Source organism: Salmo salar, chromosome ssa22 (assembly GCF_905237065.1).
Source record: "Salmo salar chromosome ssa22, Ssal_v3.1, whole genome shotgun sequence".
In the NCBI taxonomy this organism is placed as follows: domain Eukaryota; kingdom Metazoa; phylum Chordata; class Actinopteri; order Salmoniformes; family Salmonidae; genus Salmo; species Salmo salar.
This window is the reverse complement of record NC_059463.1, coordinates 34,596,244-34,615,428: the sequence shown is the minus strand read 5'-3', so window position 1 is coordinate 34,615,428 and position 19,185 is coordinate 34,596,244. Positions and strand designations below refer to the sequence as shown.

The following is a 19,185-nucleotide window of genomic DNA, read 5'->3' as shown; positions in this document are numbered from 1 at the left end:
GTGCACTACATCATTATGCACAGCTCTTCATTCGTAACAAGCCAGTTTGATGGAAACACTGCTGCTGTTAAAATGCACATATTTCTTTGTGCACTCTTTCCCCTCAATAAACTTCACATTTCTCAAAAAAAGGGAGAACTTGGCATTAAAAGCTGTGGACTTTCTGTGCATTTCAGTTCCAGTCTGCCATTAACGCAGCCCATTCAAAGGGAGAGAGTCAAAAACAAGTTAGTCAAAACCCATTCTCCCTCTCGTTTTCAAGGCAACACCCCCATAACCGAGAAAAGGCAGGAGCTCTCACTCACCTCACCTCACCTCAACTCACCTCACTCACCTCACTCACTCAATGCTAATGGGACTCTGGTCTTAAGTGCTGACAAGGGATGACAACTGACAGGTGACAGTAAATCAAGGCCCCTATCAGCCTTATCTCTTAAAATATGAATAAAGAGCGGCGCTTTCATCATTTGAACTTAGATGAAAAAGATGTTGCATGTCAGCACAGAGTAAATGGATGTGGTCTTCTTCGAAAGTTCTCATTAGGATGGAGATGATTCTCTGACTCACTCACCCTTCTGGATGGGGTCCCCAGGTCTCCCTGCACATCCAGGTAAACATCAGTGGCTCCCGCAGAGCCTTTCAGATTGGGAAAGGTCCAGTTCTTGGTGAGGGGATTTTGCATATGAGCTCCATAGGCATCTATGTCTGCATAAGAGCAAATTAAATTCAAAATGGAAAAGAAAGTGTACCTCAGGTGTTTTGTTGAAGGTTTAAGCTTGTGTGTATAGTTGGTTCAGTTTTAATGAGCCACAAAATATTGGTTTTGCAGGATTTATCATTATATTAACACAACTGATAAAATATGAACTTTCTCCATATTTAAACAATTCTTTGTAAAATGTCAGCATTGAAATGGTCTACATGGGAACACAACAAGTCCTATGGTAATACAAAGTCCAAGCTTACCCTCGTGGATTGTACTGGATAGGTGCATGTTGGTACCTTTTCCCTCCAGCCCTGAGCCATACAGGACAAACGGGTTGACTTCGTCCAGAGATGACAGCTCTCTCTCCAGTGTATGGGCCTTACGCGGAACCTTCATCATGGCCCCATGTTTCCCCTGGGAGCAAGAAAACCCTTGCTCTCCCTGTGGCTTCCCCTTAGGGATGCTCTTCCCTGCCATGCTACTGGCGTAGTCTGGCATGGGGAACGTGCCGATGCCACTGTCGAGGGTGCGCATGGAGGCCCCAGAACCTAAACAGTGAGGAAGGAACAATCAAGTAAGACCAGCGTCAGAGCTACTCAAAGAAAATAGACGACTGGCATTATTATGACTCAGCAGCATGCTACTTTCACCTGTAAAGTGCTGAGAACTAATGGACTCTGCCAAGCTCTCTTCTGATGTGACCTCATCCTTGCCGATCATAACTGAACCCTGAAACAGCAAGGGTTAATGAAAATCATATATATCACTGACACTACATGTGTAGTTTATTAATCTTTCTATAGTGTATCAGAGGAATACGACAGAGAGATAAGAGTTTACCTGGTCCATCTCGTCCCTGCTCTTGGTGTGGCTGATCCCGTTCCTCTGGTGACTGAAGTTGGGCCGCGACCTCTTAGAGTCAAAGGAGAGGCGTCTGTGTGTCATTCCAAAGGTGGTAGGTATAGCTCCCCTCTCTTCCACCCTGTTTCCAGAACAAGACGTCGAGGGACTTAAGAAGGAAGACGTTACAACAAACTCATAGGGGAACTAGCTTTCGACTTAAACTCCATTTACAAATCCAATTTGATCAGATATAAATCATACGAGAAAGAGTTTACCCTCTGGCCAAGTTTTATCATTATCTTATGATCACAAATTTAGTACACTGACAGCCCCAGTCTAATATATCCTAGACAGGGTTTGGATGTATGTAATTAATTCTCAGGTAAATGATCAGGTTATTTAGGAATACATATCATCATTACCTGTTGAGGAGCTGCTGCATGAAGTTCTCTGCGGTCATTCCTCTGTACATGAGTGACAGTTGGCCCTGGGCCTGGTCCATCACCACCTCACAAGAGTGGCCTCTGCCAGAGCGGTCCATCCCGACCCTGTTCACATATGCCCGCTCCTCTTCCAGCGCCTTCCGCAGGTCCTCTGCCTTCTCCATCAGCTTGGAGATGTTCAGGCTCTCCACCACCTTCTGGGGACCACCTGTCTTAGGGTCCTTAGCCCCTCCGCCAGAGGCAGACGATGACGAAAGAGATGAGGACATGTTGATCTTGAACTTGGACACTTCCGGTTTGCGGCTGAGGGCGGGCAGCTTGCTCTTCCTCAGGCCGAACCAGCTGGCGATGCCATTGGAGGCCTTCTGCTTTGGCTCGGCCACCTGGCCCCGGTCCTGCAGCTTCAGCATGTTTTCCTCGATGCCACGCATTACCTTCTGCTCAATGGCAGACTGGAGCACGGGTGGGCCAGACGAGTATGGCTTTTTGTCCTCTTTTGCAATGGCTTCAGTAGACGGCCGCGGTGGCAGAGGAGGAGGAGACGGGAAGCTCTCTGCATGGCCAAAGGTCTTCTTCTTGCCGGCCGGGAGCTTGGTTTTGTCCTCCGGCCGAAGTGGGTTTCTCTGAGCCAGGGCACGGTCCTCAGGAATGGGTTTGACCCCTCTGGGATAAGAGGAAGCTTGACCTACCTTTGAAGGGGACTTTGACAGGACTTTAGTGGGGTTGTTTTGTGGGCTGGGGGAAGTTTTACTGTGGTGGCTCTGGGTGATGGGGCATTTGCCATAGCTCCGCACCACTGGAGGAGTCTCTGTGTTGGAGGATGATGTGCCCATCTTGATCTTTGGACCCTCTGCTTTTGCTACATATATCCTGGGAGAAAACGGTGTCTCCTGCTCTCCCTTGGGTATCAATGATGGGGTGGCTGAGGATTTGGTGCCCGATTCATGTATTGGACCTATCACCCTAGTGTGACTGCCGAGGCTGGTTTTGGGGTAGGGCTTCCCATCCAGGGAATCAGTAGATTTCTGATTTCTGTGCTGCTCTGCTCCAGTTCTCTCACCTTGCCTTTCAGCGGTCTTGCTTTTCTCAATATTGTTGGTGGGTGGTTTACCTAGGTTACTTTGTGCATCCTTCTTGTCCACGGACTGTGCACCTACTGGCAGATCTTCTGTGCTCTTCAGTTTCCCTAAAGCAGCCAGGCGCTCTTTGAAGGGGTGGTGACTGGACTCACTCTGGGGATTGCCCTGCACCAGTCTCTTGGGGTCACCTCGCCTGGCTGAAGACTGGGTTGGCTGGGCAGGTTCACAGTTCTGTTGGCTGGGCTCCGGAGCTGCACGGTGCTCCTGGTGCCTGTCCCTCATGCTGGAGTAGCTGGAGTGACTACTGTGTGCTTTACTGGCGGCGGAGGAGGACGAGGAGGGGAGGCTGAAGTGTTGGTTTGGCTTGTGCCAGACGGGGCTTTCTGAGTCAGTGTCCTGGTCAGAGAAGTCCTGGTCAGCCGTCCCTGGGGACGAGTCAGGGTGTTGTGAAGACGGGGGGCTGAGGTTGTTCTCATCTTGCTGACACTGCTTCTCTACAGGACCCTCGGGTTGGGGGTAAGGGAGGTACTGGGACGTCTTAAGACCCTCCAGGAACTGGGGTGTCCCATCTGAGGGGCAGACATTCTCGTATTGGGGCACCTTCTGAGAGCCCCTTTGTGCATGAGAGGAGGTGGTGGGGGGGGCCTTTGTGCTGACGCTGGGTTTGGGCGCAAAGTGGCTGCTGAAAGCAATCTCCTTGGCCATGGGAGGGGGGTCCACAATGTCCTCTGATTTGGGTGGGGAGGTGGGGGCGGAGTGTGTGGCAGGGTAGGGGTCTGTTTTGGAGGAGGATGAAGATGGCTGCTTCTCCCGCTCCGTGGTGGTGGCTTTGCGGGTCAGGACGGGAGAGTGGTACACCTCATAGTTGTTGTTGTTCCTGCAGGGGATCTTGGAGCTGCGGGTGAGCTGGGGACTTAGACGGAGGGGGTTGCCTGGTTGTGCCTGGTTGATCCCCGGAGGGCTCTTCAGGAACTTGAGCAGCCGGGACGGGGAGGAGATAGGGGAGGACTTGACTTCACTCAGACCTGAGGAGGGAGAGGTGGGGCTGAGTGCAAGCTTGCTCTTCCCAGAGGGAGGCAGGGCCTGAGCTGAGCTGTTCCTCTCAGGCACTGGGGCTGGAGAGTAAGATTCCACCGCCACCTTCTTGGAGACAGACGTTTCATTGGAGGAGAAGTAGAGCCCGTTGCAGATCTGATCACTCACTTCCTGCTCCTTGGAATATCCTGGTTCCGTCTCAACATGGTCTGTGTGTGAGGTAGAAGAGTGCAGGCTGTTGTTCACATTGTGCGCCGCTGCCTCTACTTCCAGGTAGCAGCACTCTTCCGGACTGTCCTCGTTCTGGCTCTGCGATGTTGTCATGACAGCCTTTATGTGCTTTATATCCTCACCGTGAGAGGGCTGTACCTCCGCCCGAGGCGGAGGTTTGCCGGACGGATGCTTGTCTGTGTGTTTTTGTAACTTCCTGGGCTCCTGCCCTAGCATCCCGTTGAGGTTGGCTTGGATTAGCAAGGAGAGGAAAGGATCAGAAGAACCCAGACCTTCTGGAGTGCGCTCTAGAAAGTCCAAAGCTGTTTTGTGCATGTAGCACTGGTTTGTGCTGTCAGCAGAGAGGAGGTGGGAAACAGCCGCTGCCTGGGGAGGGCTTGTGCTCTGTGCCGATGCCCCCTGGTCCTCTGCACAGGCATGCCTGTTAAGGATCTCCACTCTGGCCTGGTGTGAGGCACCGTGGCCCTGGGCACACTTCAGCAGGCTGTCCAGGCTGCTCTTCTGGGAGAGTATGTGGCAGGACTGACAGCCCCCGTGTTGTTGTTGCTGATGCTGGGCATGGTCCTCCTGGAGTGCCCCTTCTCCATTTGCATAATCGTGAAAGTCCGAGTCAGAGCTGGAGTGGCGGCAGCGTGACAATGGGTGTGCCACCAGGCGCTGTGGGGCAGGTAACGCCTCAGAGGACATCAGGGATATCTGGTCTCTCTCCATGGAGACCAGCGCCTGGCCCAGGTCATGGTGGGGGGACAGGCAGGAGGAGGGGTGGAACTTGAGTGGGTCTGACTCCTCCAGCTTGCGTAGGACCTCTAGGATGTGTGCTTTCTTCTTGAAAAATGGAGACAGAGCCTCCATGGAGGTGGCAGGGGCCCGGGCCAATGCGGCTGACCCGTTCTGTGTGCGATCCCCATTGCTCTGCATTAACAAGGACATCAGGATGGAACTTTGTTACATCTTCATCAAACAACAAACTAAGAACAACACTTCAAGTTAAGTACAGTACGGCTGCAATCTGAAGAAGTGCACAATGCCTCCAACATCTAACACATTGCATGCACAGTGCACCAGGAGTTATATGCCTTGATTTCATGCGGACACTCGATTGTGGAGGTTCCTTTTTACTCTGTTTTTTCTTGGATAAGTAATGACTTTTTGAGAGGGCCTGCAACTCATGTTTTAAGTGAATGTACTTGTTTCAAGTTAACAGTCCAAGTCACCAATGACTATGCCACAGCAACAGAGGACATCCTGAGAATTCTGAGCGCCCTAGTCCTGACAGGGGGAGGACTAAATGAACGACAGATTGGGAAGGAGAGAAGAGTGGAGAGGCGACTGAAGCTACTTTGGTTACACATGGCCTGCCAACCTTAGGAAGCTGTCTTTATCTTTAATTAAAGATGCAATTAATTCTGTAATCAGTGAGAAAATGTATTCTGCTCTCTTCCACCCTCCTCATTACCTCTTCCTGAAAGGTGGCAATTAGAGGTCGACACAGGAGTGAAAATTATTTTTCCCCCCGTACTATCCTAATCCCGCAACAGTTCTATAACCACGGAACTTTACAGCCCCGTCCTGATAAAAATCGCTCCCATCCTGTGCAGAAATCAGAAATAACTTCTTCCATTAGCTGCTTGGCTGTCTTCACTCTGAGTGTGAGTAGCCACCCACCTAGCACATAACATTCAGAGAACCATATGTTTCTTAGAGCTTGGTGAAAGTGTGGTTGTCATATGGTTATTCTACATACAACCTTCCCACAACTTTCTGGGAGTGGTGCAAGATGGTGGCTTTGGAACATTCTCAGCACATTTATAGAACTTTACAAAAAAATTAAATAATAATAATATATATATATATATATATATATATATTTTTTTTTTTTCTTGTTATTTCATTACTTTAACAGAACGATTCCTAAAAACATGGTTACATTTCATTCACATTTAGGTAACGCTCTATGAACATTCTCTAACTGGTTTGGCATTGGGAATGTTCTCAAATTGTTCCAAGAATGTTAACACAAACAAAGTTCTTCTGTGGGAATTTCAGTACTTCGAGAACGTTAAGAAAATGTCCCATAAAACCACAAGAAAACCTTTAACGTTCAGAGAATGTTCTAAGAATGTTATTTAAAAACATATACATTCCATTCTCAGCATCAACAAAACTCTCCATCCTCTATCTTGTTAAGTGTGTTGGCTGTGCCCACTAATTGGCCACACCTGATCTTAATGTGCTTGTTTCCTTTGAAATGGTATTGGTAAAAAAAAACATGGCGCAGAGGACTAATTCCATGGATAGAGAACAGAAGATAACTTTTTCACATTGGGTGTTGCATACATTTGATTATTAAATAAATGAAAAAAGTATCACATTTTTGGGTTATTTATCTAATATTAGATTTTGGTTGAAGATCTGATAACATTCAGGGTCAAAAAAATCTATATGAAAAAAAGAAAATCAGAAAGGGGTCAAACGCTTTTTCAGGGCACTGTATATACAATCTGGATGAGAGCTGCACCTGGATCAGTGGAGCTAGGGGGAGTTGGGAGCAGTGCAGAGCTTAGCTGAGGATGTGGGGAGCTGAACTGTATTGGATTCAGTCAGTCAATAAATGTATCTACTCTACCCATGGTTCATTAAGACCACAGAGACAAGGGGCTTCTGCATTACATTAGCTGGTTATCCAAAGCTCTGGAGAGAAGAAATAGCATTTGGATTGAGATAAAGCTAAATAACACTTTTTCAGCTCCCATTATTCCTGTGAGAGCCTTTACATTCTAAAGCAGCATTTCAACAGTGGACTTCACAGGTTAGTGTTAATGGGTTCACTAAAGGGTTATTGCGTTAACTATAAATTGACCCAAAATCTCCCCCTCACTACACTCTTGTGTAACACCCCAGGGATATATGAAGGGTATACAAAATGCAATCTGAAGACTATGGGATGATGGCTAGGTTGCTTTGTGACCTGGGGCCAGAGAGAAACCAAGGAGGTCTGATGGAAATAAAGGGAGAGAAAGGAGTGCATAGGTTGAGTGTTTGTTCAGAGGGAAACAAAAATCTATATTCAATTTGACACCTCTGTCCCTGCCTGACAATGAAAAACCAATCAGTTTCCCTCAGTGTTGAAATGACTGGTTCTCCCCCTTTCCTTTCTTCCACTTGTTTCTCAGTCATTTGTCAGCAGGAGTCTAGTGCTGCTCGTCGGGCAGTGATTACAGCAGCCTATTTTGAGAACATTAGAGGGGTTCGGTGAGAGCCGTTGGGGGTACTTAGGTGAGCGGAGGGGAAAAACAGGTGGAACTTTCACAGCAGAAAATTGAATGGTGGCGCTAGAACATTGAGCAAGCCAAACCCCTTTAAATTATATTGATTTGTGCTTCAATTGATACTGGGAATGGGAATTCCGGACTTGGGGGACCTCCTTGGAACATACAAGTATGAAAATCAACATTGTGATTACTAACAGCAGGGGTCCAAAGCTGGTGAAGCAGAGGTAAACCAAATATGACTTTGCTGAGCTGCATAAGGTGGCACAGAGGGGTGACTGACATTGTGACAGTCTCCTATGTGATAGTGGAATGGGGTTTACGATTGGCTTTGAGATCTGGGTTAAAGGTCACAGTCATAGAGATCCTGTAATTCATATATGTGTGTTATACACTGAGTATACAAAATATTAAGAACTGACCAGGTGAATCCAGGTGAAAGCCATGATCCCTTATTGAGGTCACTTGTTAAATCCACTTCAATCAGTGTAGAGGAAGGGGAGCAGACAGGTTAAAGAAAGATTTTTAAGCCTTGAGACAATTGAGACATGGATTGTGTATGTGTGCCATTCAGATGGTGAATGGACAAGACAAAATATTTAAGTGTCTTTGATCAAAGTATGGTAATAGGTGCCAGGTGCACCGGTTTGTGACAAGAACTGCAATGCTGCTGGGGTTTTCACGCTCAACAGTTTCTTGTGTGTATCAAGAATGGTCCACTACCCAAAGGACATCCAGCCAACTTGACCCAACTGTGGGAAGCATTGGAGCCAACATGGGCAAGCATCACTGTGGGGGGTGCAAATCAATATTAGGAAGGTGTTCTTGTTCCTAATGTTTGGTATACTCAGTGTATATATATCCTACATATATACATTTGTAATTCTATGGTCACAGTGACGTTTTAGTTGGGGGTTAAGGTTTGTGTGTGGGCTAGCTGCTCACCTCGAGCTCCCCCTGGTTTTTGGACACCAGCAACTTGTCATTGTCCATGGTCAGGGGCTCTGTGCTGGGCTCTGTGCTGTGCTCTGAGACAGACACCAACTGCAACTGGAATGGGAGAGAACAGAGAAAGAAGAATGTCAGTAACGGCACCATATCGACTATTGTCATTCTTTGCACCCTCTCCTGATTTCCTTTAACCTGCCTCCTAATAGACAGAGAAAATGGCATTACCGGAGCGGGCCAGCCTCTTTTCATTCCTATCCTAGCGCTGAGTAATTAAAGTGCTTCGCCATTGAGATGGCATCAGGTTTCCCTATAATATTCATCACAAAGAAAGGTGATGGAGGGGGAAGAGGCATTCACTCCGCATGTGAGTGGAGAAGGTTTTTTCCTCTCACAGGTAAGAGAGGCAAAGAAAGCAACTGAAGAATACAGAAAAATGGAGGCATGGGGAAGAAGGGGGTTGGGGGAGTTGGGGACAGTTTCCATTTACAGTAATAGAATATGCCACTTTGCCCTCCTGTGAATTACAAGGCAATTTATTTTAGATGAAATGCTGTATTGATATTTCTGCAGCAGATGGCTTCTCTCTCTCCTATCCCCTCTGCCGTGGAGTGGGTGAAATACTAATAGAAGATAGAGAGAGGGAGTTGGTGTAAACAAACAGAGGTGAAAAAAAGAGAAGGGAGGGAAAGGGATAGAGATGGAGAGGTGGCGTGGGAGAGAGAGGTGCCAAGTGTCATACACTTCAAAGAAGAAGAAAAATGATGACCAAGGTCACTGAACATCTTTATCAAAGACAAGATGATCTCTGCATCTGTTCTTTTGAAGCCAAATTCGCGGAAACTTCAGAGTCGTTGTATAATCATCTTTAAGCTCCCGAGTGGTGCAGCGGTCTAAGGCACTGTATCTCAGTGCTAGAGACGTCACTACAAACCCTGGTTCGATCCCTGGCTGTATAACAACCGCCCGTGATAGGGAGTCCCATAGGGCGGCGCACAATTGGCCCAGCGTCGTCTGGGTTAGGCCGTCATTGTAAAATAAGAATTTGTTCTTAATTGACTTGCCTAGTTAAATAAAGGTGTAAAAAAAATTATAATAAAAATATATTTTTTTAAAACAAAATCGGCAAATCGGTGGCCAAAAATACCGATTGTTATGAAAACTTGAAATCGGCCCTAATTAATCGGCCATTCCGATTAATCGGTCGACCTCTAGCCTGAAGGTACCACGTTCATCTGTACAAACAATAGTACGCAAGTATAAACACCATGGGACCACGCAGTCGTCATACCGCTCAGGAAGGAGACGCGTTCTGTCTCCTAGAGATGAATATACTTTGGTGCGAAAAGTGCAAATCAATCCCAGAACAACTGCAAAGGATCTTGTGAAGATGGAGGAAACAGGTACAAAAGTATCTATATCCATAGTAAAACGAGTCCTATATCGACATAACCAGAAAGGCCGCTCAGCAAGGAAGAAGCCACTGCTCCAAAACCGCCATAAAAAAGATAGACTATGGTTTGCAACTGCACATGGGGACAAAGATCGTACTTTTTGGAGAAATGTCCTCTGGTCTGATGAAACAAAAATAGAACTGTTTGGCCATAACGACCATTGTTATGTTTGGAGGAAAAAGGGGCAGGCTTGCAAGCCAAAGAACACCATCCCAAACGTGAAGCACGGGGGTGGCAGCATCATGTTGTGGGGGTGCTTTGCTGCAGGAGGGACTGGTGCACTTCACAACATAGATGGCATTATGAGGAAAGACAATTATGTGGATATATTGAAGCAACATCTCAAGACATCAGTAATGAAGTTAAAGCTTGGTCGAAAATTGGTCTTCCAAATGGACAATGACCCCAAGCATACTTCCAAAGTTGTGGCAAAATAGCTTAAGGACAACAAAGTCAAGGTATTGGAGTGGCCATCCCAAAGCCCTGACCTCATAGCCTGGTTCCTCTCTAGGTTTCTTCCTAGGTTCTGGCCTTTCTAGGGAGTTTTTCCTAGTCACCGTGCTTCTACACCTGCATTGCTTGCTGTTTGGGATTTTAGGCTGGGTTTCTGTACAGCACTTTGTGACATCAGCTGATGTAAGAAGGGCATTATCAATACGATTGATTGATTGACCTCAATCCTATAGAAAATTTGTGGGCAGGACTGAAAAAGCGTGTGCGTGCAAGGAGGCCTACAAACCTGACTCAGTTACACCAGCTCTGTCAGAAGGAATTGGCCAAAATTCAACCAACTTATTGTGGGAAGCTTGTGGAAGCTTTGTGTCAAATCGGAGGGCCTGTTGTCTGGGCCTCTGGTAGTCTCTATGGGGGTGCCACAGGGTTCAATTCTTGGGCCAACTCTTTTCTCTGTATACATCAATGATGTCGCTCTTGCTGCTGGTGAGTCTCTGATCCACCTCTACGCAGATGACACCATTCTGTATACTTCTGGCACTTCTTTGGACACTGTGTTAACAACCCTCCAGACGAGCTTCAATGCCATACAACTCTCCTTCCGTGGCCTCCAACTGCTCTTAAATACAAGTAAAACTAAATGCATGCTCTTCAACCGATCGCTGCCTGCACCTGCCCGCCTGTCCAGCATCACTACTCTGGACGGTTCTGCATCCCCTATTACTAGCCTATTCAACCTCTCTTTCGTATCATCTGAGATCCCCAAAGATTGGAAATCTGACGTGGTCATCCCCCTCTTCAAAGGGGGAGACACTCTAGACCCAAACTGCTACAGACCTATATTTATCCTACCCTGCCTTTCTAAGATCTTCGAAAGCTAAGTTAACAAACAGACCACCGACCATTTCGAATCCCACCGTACCTTCTCCGCTATGCAATCTGGTTTCCGAGCTGGTCATGGGTGCACCTCAGCCACGCTCAAGGTCCTAAACGATGTCATAATCGCCATTGATAAGAGACAATACTGTGCAGCTGTATTCATCGCCAAGGCTTTCGACTCTGTCAGTCACCACATTCTTATCGGCAGACTCAACAGCATTGGTTTCTCAAATGACTGCCTCGCCTGGTTCACCAACTACTTCTCTGATAGAGTTCAGTGTGTCAAATCGGAGGGTCTGTTGTCCGGACCTCTGGCAGTCTCTATGGGGGTGCCACAGGGTTCAATTCTCGGGCCGACTCTCTTCTCTGTATGCATTAACCTGTTGGGTCTAGGGGGCAGCATTTGCACGTCTGGATAAAAAAAATGTACCCGATTTAATCTGGTTACTAATCCTACCCAGTAACTAGAATATGCATATACTTATTATATATGGATAGAAAACACTCTAAAGTTTCCAAAACTGTTTGAATGGTGTCTGTGAGTATAACAGAACTCATTTGGCAGGCAAAACCCTGAGACATTTTCTGACAGGAAGTGGATACCTGATGTGTTGTATTGACTTTAAACCTATCCCATTGAAAAACACAGGGGTTTAGGAATATTTTGGCACTTCCTATTGCTTCCACTAGATGTCACCAGCCTTTACAAAGTGTTTTGAGTCTTCTGGAGGGAGATCTGACCGAACAAGAGCCATGGAACGGTGATGTCCCATTAGACACCTGGCGCGCTACTTCATGTTGGGTACCCTCGTTCCAATACGTTATAAAAGACTATGCATTCGTCCACCTTGAATATTATTCATGTTCTGGTTAAAAAGGCCCTAATGATTTATGCTATACAACGTTTGACATGTTTGAACGAACGGAAATATATTTTTTCCCCTCGTTCATGACGGAAGTCCGGCTGGCTTACATCATGTGCTAACGAGACGGAGATTTTTGGACATAAATGATGAGCTTTTTTGAACAAAACTACATTCGTTATGGACCTGTGATACCTGGAAGTGACATCTGATGAAGAGAATCAAAGGTAATGGATTATTTACATAGTATTTTCGATTTTAGATCTCCCCAACATGACGTCTAGTCTGTATCGCAACGCGTATTTTTCTGGGCACAGTGCTCAGATTATTGCAAAGTGTGATTTCCCAGTAAGGTTATTTTTAAATCTGGCAAGTTGATTGCGTTCAAAAGATGTAAATCTATAATTCTTTAAATGACAATATAATATTTTACCAATGTTTTCTAATTTTAATTATTTAATTTGTGACGCTGACTTGACTGCCGGTTATTGGAGGGAAACGATTTCCTCAACATCAATGCCATAGTAAAACGCTGTTTTTGGATATAAATATCAACTTGATAGAACTAAAAATGCATGCATTGTCTAACATAATGTCCTAGGAGTGTCATCTGATGGAGATTGTAAAAGGTTAGTGTATCATTTTAGCTGGTTTTATGGTTTTGGTGACCCTGTCTTTGACTTGACAAAACATTACACACAACTCTTGTAAATGTACTGTCCTAACATACTCTAAATTTATGCTTTCGCCGTAAAACCTTTTTGAAATCGTAAAACGTGGTTAGATTAAGGAGATGTTTATCTTTCAAATGGTGTAACATAGTTGTATTTTTGAAAAATTTGAATTTTGACATTTATTTGGATTCAAATTTGCCGCTCTTGAAATGCACCTGCTGTTGATGGAGTGCACCACGGGTGGCACGCTAGCGTCCCACCTAGCCCCAAGAGGTTAATGATGTCACTCTTGCTGCTGGTGATTCTATGATCCACCTCTACGCAGACGACACCATTCTGTATACTTCTGGCCCTTCTTTGGACACTGTGTTAACTAACCTCCAGACGAGCTTCAATGCCATACAACTCTCCTTCAGTGGCCTCCAACTGCTCTTAAATGCAAGTAAAACTGAATGCATGCTCTTCAACCGATCGCTGCCCACACCCGCCCGCCTGTCACTACTCTGGACGGTTTTGACTTAGAATATGTGGACAACTACAAATACCTAGGTGTCTGGTTAGACTGTAAACTCTCCTTCCAGACTCACATCAAACATCTCCAATCCAAAGTTAAATCTAGAATTGGCTTCCTATTTCGCAACAAAGCATCCTTCACTCATGCTGCCCAACATACCCTCGTAAAACTGACCATCCTACCGATCCTCGACTTCGGCGATGTCATTTACAAAATAGCCTCCAATACCCTACTCAACAAACTGGATGCAGTCTATCACAGTGCCATCTGTTTTGTCACCAAAGCCCCATATACTACCCACCACTGCGACCTGTACGCTCTCGTTGGCTGGCCCTCGCTTCATACTCGTCGCCAAACCCACTGGCTCCAGGTCATCTACAAGACCCTGCTAGGTAAAGTTCCCCCTTATCTCAGCTCACTGGGCACCATAGCAGCACCCACCTGTAGCACGTGCTCCAGCAGCTATATCTCTGGTCACCCCCAAAGCCAATTCCTCCTTTGGCCGTCTCTCCTTCCAGTTCTCTGCTGCCAATGAATGGAACGAACTACAAAAATCTCTGAAACTGGAAACACTTATCTCCCTCACTAGCTTTAAGCACCAGCTGTCAGAGCAGCTCACAGATCACTGCACCTGTACATAGCCCATCTATAATTTAGCCCAAACAACTACCTCTTCCCCTACTGTATTTATTTATTTTGCTCCTTTGCACCCCATTATTTCTATTTCTACTTTGCACTTTCTTCTACTACAAATCTCCCATTCCAGTGTTTTACTTGCTATATTGTATTTACTTTGCCACCATGGCCTTTTTGCCTTTACCTCCCTTATCTCACCTCATTTGCTCACATTGTATATAGACTTATTTTTCTACTGTATTATTGACTGTATGTTTGTTTTACTCCATGTGTAACTCTGTGTTGTTGTATGTTGTCGAACTGCTTTGCTTTATCTTGGCCAGGTCGCAGTTGTAAATGACAACTTGTTCTCAACTTGCCTACCTGGTTAAATAAAATTTGACCCCAGTTAAACAATTTAAAGCCAATGCTACCAAATACTAATTGAGTGTATGTAAACTTCTGACCCACTGGGAATGTGATGAAATAAATAAAATATGAAATAAATAGTTCTCTCTGCTATTATTCTGACATTTCACATTCTTCAAATAAAGTGGTGATCCTAACTGACCTAAGGCAGGGAATTTGTACTAGGATTAAATGTCAGGAATTGTGAAAAACTGAGTTTAAATGTATTTGGCTAAGGTGTATGTAAACTTCCAACTTCAACTGTATATAGACTTTTTTCCACTGTATTATTGACTGATTGTTTATTCCATATGTAACTCTGTTGTTTGTCACACTGCTTTGCTTTATCTTGGCCAGGTCACAGTTTTAAATGAGAACTTGTTCTCAACTAGCCTACCTGGTTCAAAATAGGTAAAATAAAAATAAAATAAATAAAAATGAGTACTGACAGACTGTTGTTGAAAGTGTGACCAAAGAATGGATTTAAGTCTGTCCGTTGGCTCTCGGATCATTTTGGGCTGTTAATGAGAATTTGGAATTGAATGTTGTTTTTTTTCTATCTTTCCTCACATCAGAATGCCCACAAAGAAAATAACGTCTATCCCATCAAATTGGAGAGACTCATTTTTGCCTGTGTGTGTGTGACATGCATATCTAAACCACTGGGGGAGAGGGAGAATCTCTTTTCTGCCTTGCTTGTCTCCTGTTCATTATGATTATATTCAGAACACGATCAAAGTATGGTCCTATGTGTCATCCTGTTTCTGTTTACTACTTTAATAAGAACGGTGTTTCTGAGGTAATCTGCTTTCATTTGGTAGGGAGATGAGGAGTTCTCCCACATCTCTGTCACGCTGATCTCATTACTGTTGTTGCTTAGGTGATTGTTGTCAAGGTGAAATGTGGAACTGTTATGTGAAGGCTAGTTTTAGAATTCTATCACATATCCTCCATAGTGAGTAGTGATCTATTCTGTGTTGATATAGTCAGATAGATGTGAGATCGAAATATCACAACGAGGACTATGATGCCTTGCTGTTCTTTGGATTTATTAACCTAAACTGATATCTAATATCAATTGTAAAATAGACTATAGGTTGGAACCTGAAAGCTTCTTGGAGCTCTTACTCTGTCCATTTTGGCCTTGTTGAAAGAAACCAAGGACAAAACCGCTACAGGGTTTTAGAATCCCCTGCTGAGATTTGTATTTAACCTTTATTTTACTAGGCAAGTCAGATTAAGAACACATTCTTATTTTCAATGACGGCCTAGGAACGGGGGTTAACTGCCTTGTTCAGGGGGGATTCGTTTTTGCAACCTTCCGGTTACTAGTCCAACGCTCTAACCACCTGCCTTACATTGCACTCCACGAGGAGCCTGCATGGCAGGCTGACTACCTGTTACGCGAGGGCAGCAAGAAGCCAAGGTAAGTTGCTAGCTAGCATTAATCTTATCTTATAAAAAACGATCAATCTTAACATAATCACTAGTTAACTACACATGGTTGATGATATTACTAGTTTATCTAACGTGTCCTGCGTTGCATATAATCGATGCGGTGCCTGTTAATTTCTCATCGAATCACAGCCTACTTCGACAAACGGGTGATGATTTAACAAGCACATTTGCTAAAAAAGCACTGTCGTTGCACCAATGTACCTAACCATAAACATCAATGCCTTTCTTTAAAATCAATACGCAAGTATATATTTTAAACCTGCATATTTAGTTAATATTGCCTGCTAACATGAATTTGTGTCACTTCTCTAGCGTTCCGTGCAAGCAGTCAGGGTATATACAGCAGTTTGGGCCGCCTGGCTCAGTGCGGACTGTGTGAAGTCCATTTATTCCTAACAAAGGCCGTAATTAATTTGCCAGAATTGTACATAATTATGACATAACATTGAAGGTTGTGCAATGTAACAGGAATATTTAGACTTAGGGATGCCACCCGTTAGATAAAATACGGAACGGTTCCATATTTCACTGAAATAATAAACATTTCGTTTTTTCGAAATGATAGTTTCCGGATTCGACCATATTAATGACCAAAGGCTCGTATTTCTGTGTGTTATTATGTTATAATTAAGTCTATGATTTGATAGAGCAGTCTGACTGAGCGATGGTAGGCAGCAGCAGGCTCGTAAGCATTCATTCAAACAGCACCTTCGTGGGTTTTGCCAGCAGCTCTTCGCAATTCTTCAAGCATTGCACTGTTTATGACTTCAAGCCTATCAACTCCCAAGATTAGGCTGGTGTAACCGATGTGAAATGGCTAGCTAGTTAGCGGGTGCACGCTAATAGCGTTTCAAACGTCACTCGCTCTGAGACTTGGAGCAGTTGTTCCCCTTGCTCTACATGGGTAACGCTGCTTCGGGGGTGGCTGTTGTCGATGTGTTCCTGGTTCGAGCCCAGGTAGGAGCGAGGAGAGGGACGGAAGCTATACTGTTACACTGGCAATACTAAAGTGCCTATAAGAACATCCAATAGTCAAAGGTATATGAAATACAAATCGTATAGACAGAAATAGTCCTATAATTCCTATAATAACTACAACCTAAAACTTCTTACCTGGGAATATTGAAGACCCATGTTAAAAGGAACCACCAGCTTTCATATGTTCTCATGCTCTGAGCAAGGAACTTAAACGTTAGCTTTTTTACATGGCACATATTGCACTTTTACTTTCTTCTCCAACACTTTGTTTTTGCATTATTTAAACCAAATTGAACATGTTTCATTATTTATTTGAGGCTAAATTGAGGGTATTTATGTATTATATTAAGTTAAAATAAATGTTCATTCAGTATTGTTGTAATTGTCATTATTACAAATAATATAAAAAAATATAAAAAAATAATTAAAAAAAAATATATATATATATATATATTTTTTATATATTATTTGTAATAATGACAATTACAACAATACTGAATGAACATTTATTTTAACTTAATATAATATATATATATTAAAATCGGCCGATTCATCGGCACCGGCCTTTTTTTGGGGGGGGGGGGGGGTGTCCTCCAATAATCGGTATCGGCGTTGAAAAATCATAATCGGTCGACCTCTACTTCAGGCGTTTGGAAATTGCTCCCAAGGATGAACTAGACTTGTGGAGGTCTATCATTTTTGGCTGATTTTCCCATGATGTCAAGCAAAGAGGCACTGAGCATGAAGGTAGGCCTTGAAATACATCCATAGGTACACCTCCAATTGACTCAAATTATGTCAATTAGCCTATCATATGCATCTAAAGCCATGACATCATTTTCTGGAATTTTCTAAGCTGTTTAAAGGCACAGTCAACTTAGTGTATGTAAACTTCTGACGCACTGGAATTGTGATACAGTGAATTGTAAGTGAAATAATCTGTCTGTAACCAGTTGTTGGAAAACTTACTTGTGTCATGCACAAAGTGGATGTTTGTTAACAAGACATTTGTGGAGTGGTTGAAAAATGTTTTAATGACTCCAAACTAAGTGTATGTAAACTTCCGACTTCAACTGTACAGTGTGTGCAAATGAGGTAGGATAAGGGAGGTAAGGCAATAAATAGGCCATTGTGGAAAAATAATTACAATATGGCAATTAAACACTGGAGTGCTAGATGCAAGTAGAGATACTGGGGTGCAAAGGAGCAAAATAAATCAAATAAATAACAGTATGGGAATTAGGTAGTTGGATGGGCTTTTTCCAGATGGGCTATGTACAGGTGCAGTGATCTGTGAGCTGCTCTGACAGCTGGTGCTTAAAGTTAGTGAGGGAGATATGAGACTCCAGCTTCAGTTATTTTTGCAGTTTGTTCCAGTCATTGGCAGCAGAGCACTGGAAGGAAAGGCGGCCAAATGAGGAATTGGCTTTGGGGGTGACCAGTGAAATATACCTGCTAAGGGTGGGTGCTGCTATGGTGAACAGTGAGCTGAGATAAGGCGGGGCTTTACCTAGCAAAGACTTATAGATGACCTGGAGCCAGTGGGTTTGGCGGCGAATATGAAGCGAGGGCCAGCTAACGAGAGAATACAGGTCGCAGTGGTGGGTAGTATATTGGGCTTTGGTGACAAAACAGATGGCACTGTGATAGACTGCTGAGTAGAGTGTTGGAGGCTATTTTGTAAAGGACATCGCCGAAGTCAAGGATTGGTAGGATAGTCAGGTTTACGAGGCTATGTTTGGCAGCATGAGTGAAGGATTCTTTGTTGCGAAATAGGAAGCCGATTCTAGATTTAACTTTGGATTGGAGATGTTTGATGTGAGTCTGGAAGGAGAGTTTACAGTCTAACCAGACACCTAGGTATTTGTAGTTGTCCACATATTCTAAGTCAAAACCGTCCAGAGTAGTGACAGGCGGGCGGGTGTGGGCAGCGATCGGTTGAAGAGCATGCATTCAGTTTTACTTGCATTTAAGAGCAGTTGGAGGCCACTGAAGGAGAGTTGTATGGCATTGAAGCTCGTCTGGAGGTTAGTTAACACAGTGTCCAAAGAAGGGCCAGAAGTATACAGAATGGTGTCGTCTGCGTAGAGGTGGATCAGAGAATCACCAGCAGCAAGAGTGACATCATTAATGTATACAGAGAAGAGAGTCGGCCCGAGAATTGAACCCTGTGGCACCCCCATAGAGACTGCCAGAGGTCCGGACAACAGACCCTCCGATTTGACACACTGAACTCTATCAGAGAAGTAGTTGGTGAACCAGGCGAGGCAATCATTTGAGAAACCAATGCTGTTGAGTCTGCCGATAAGAATGTGGTGATTGACAGAGTCGAAAG

General features: G+C 44.5%; 1 protein-coding gene across 6 annotated transcripts in view; it reads right to left on the bottom strand.

The window, feature by feature from the left end:
- Positions 1 to 19,185, bottom strand: part of LOC106583269 (nck-associated protein 5-like) — a 130,060-nt gene that overhangs the window by 7,334 nt on the left and 103,541 nt on the right. For 5 of the 6 annotated variants that reach the window (XM_014167225.2, XM_014167227.2, XM_014167228.2 and 2 more), the window contains 6 exons: positions 8,552 to 8,656; positions 1,972 to 5,249; positions 1,547 to 1,715; positions 1,357 to 1,435; positions 967 to 1,254; positions 572 to 705 (listed from right to left, as the gene is read on the bottom strand). In XM_014167225.2, the coding sequence (XP_014022700.1) occupies positions 572 to 705; positions 967 to 1,254; positions 1,357 to 1,435; positions 1,547 to 1,715; positions 1,972 to 5,249; positions 8,552 to 8,656 (4,053 nt within the window). The remainder of the gene's footprint in view (positions 1 to 571; positions 706 to 966; positions 1,255 to 1,356; positions 1,436 to 1,546; positions 1,716 to 1,971; positions 5,250 to 8,551; positions 8,657 to 19,185) is intronic. The other variant, XM_014167230.2, reaches the window with a different exon arrangement.